General features: G+C 38.7%; 1 protein-coding gene across 1 annotated transcript in view; it reads right to left on the minus strand.

Annotated features, from left to right (window-relative positions):
- The window catches only part of LOC105162385 (ubiquinone biosynthesis monooxygenase COQ6, mitochondrial-like), a 2,830-nt gene extending 1,606 nt beyond the window's left edge, over nt 1-1,224 (minus strand). The window contains 3 exon segments of the mRNA XM_011080385.2: nt 223-822; nt 949-1,106; nt 1,212-1,224. Of these exon segments, the coding sequence (XP_011078687.2) occupies nt 223-822; nt 949-1,106; nt 1,212-1,224 (771 nt within the window).

Genomic DNA, 1,252 nt, shown 5'->3' on the forward strand with positions numbered 1-1,252 from the left:
AAAAAAAAGAGGGAAAGGCCTGCGTATTGAAAAATTATGTTTCCACTCTTGCTCATATTTTACATTACATATTCCACATAAAAAACCGGATACGGTGGGTGAATTTATGATGTAAAGTTGGACTGCATTGGGCATCTTAATTGTTAAAAACCAGATGGGGTTTTTGTAACATGCTCAAACCTTAAGAGATATCTTTCATTGCGCCAAGGAATGTTAGCATACCTCCCCAATATCAGATCCAACTGCAATGCCTTCAGCAATAACCTTTCAAAGAGAGAATGCATCTCCAAATCCCATATTAACTCCTTGACCAGCCAAAGGATGAACAGTGTGTGCAGCATCACCGATAAGAACAACACGTGTTAATGCATAGCTAGTACCATGATTCAGATACAATGGAAACACCATTCTTTCGGAGGCTACTTTAGTCACTCTGGGAGGAACTTCAAAACACTCATTGGCGGATACTGTTGTGTCTCCAGTGAGCCAAGAGAATGCAGCTCTGCCACCAAACAGTTGAGAATTTGGATGTGGGCCATAGCCATTGTCAAGAGCACGATCTATTTCTCTCACAAAATCAACTTCTGACATGGATTTGCGGTTCAATGACTCTTCAGGGGTCATTGTCCAGACGATATTGCTGAAATTGTCCCCAATTGGCAGAAGTGCAATAGGGCCATTAGGGAGAAAACATTGCCAAGCACAATGGTTTTCCTCCATATGCTCTACAGTACATATAATTGCATTCTGAGAATATTTCCATCCAGTTGGATTTATTCCCGCTAAATCCTTAACTCGTGATTTGGACCCATCAGCTCCAACCTTCACTAAGCACCATATAGCAGGAGAGCTTAATTCAACATCTATTAAGCATTAAGAGTAGATTGATGGTTTTTTCTTACAGATATAAGGAGAAATTTGAATAATTAAGTTCTACATGAAACTTACCACTAATTTGGCGTACAAGCTATTCCCATCACTAAGTTCCAATTTAGCTAAAGATCCATGAGGACTTGATGCGGATCTTGAATGTATGGTCATTGAGCTTAATCTGGAAGGATATACTTTCTGCTGGAAAGCTGTGTTCTGTAACAAGTATAATGTCACTCAAAAATAGCAAGGATACACAGTAAGATCTTCAAATTAAAGTACAAACAATTAATGAACCTTGCGAATATTATGAGTAATTGGCAAGCTTGCGGAAAATTAACAAAAAACTTTCATCAACAAACACTATTCCAGGCCTCAAGAA

The sequence above is a fragment of the Sesamum indicum genome, linkage group LG5 (assembly GCF_000512975.1).
Source record: "Sesamum indicum cultivar Zhongzhi No. 13 linkage group LG5, S_indicum_v1.0, whole genome shotgun sequence".
Classification (NCBI taxonomy): Eukaryota; Viridiplantae; Streptophyta; class Magnoliopsida; order Lamiales; family Pedaliaceae; genus Sesamum; species Sesamum indicum.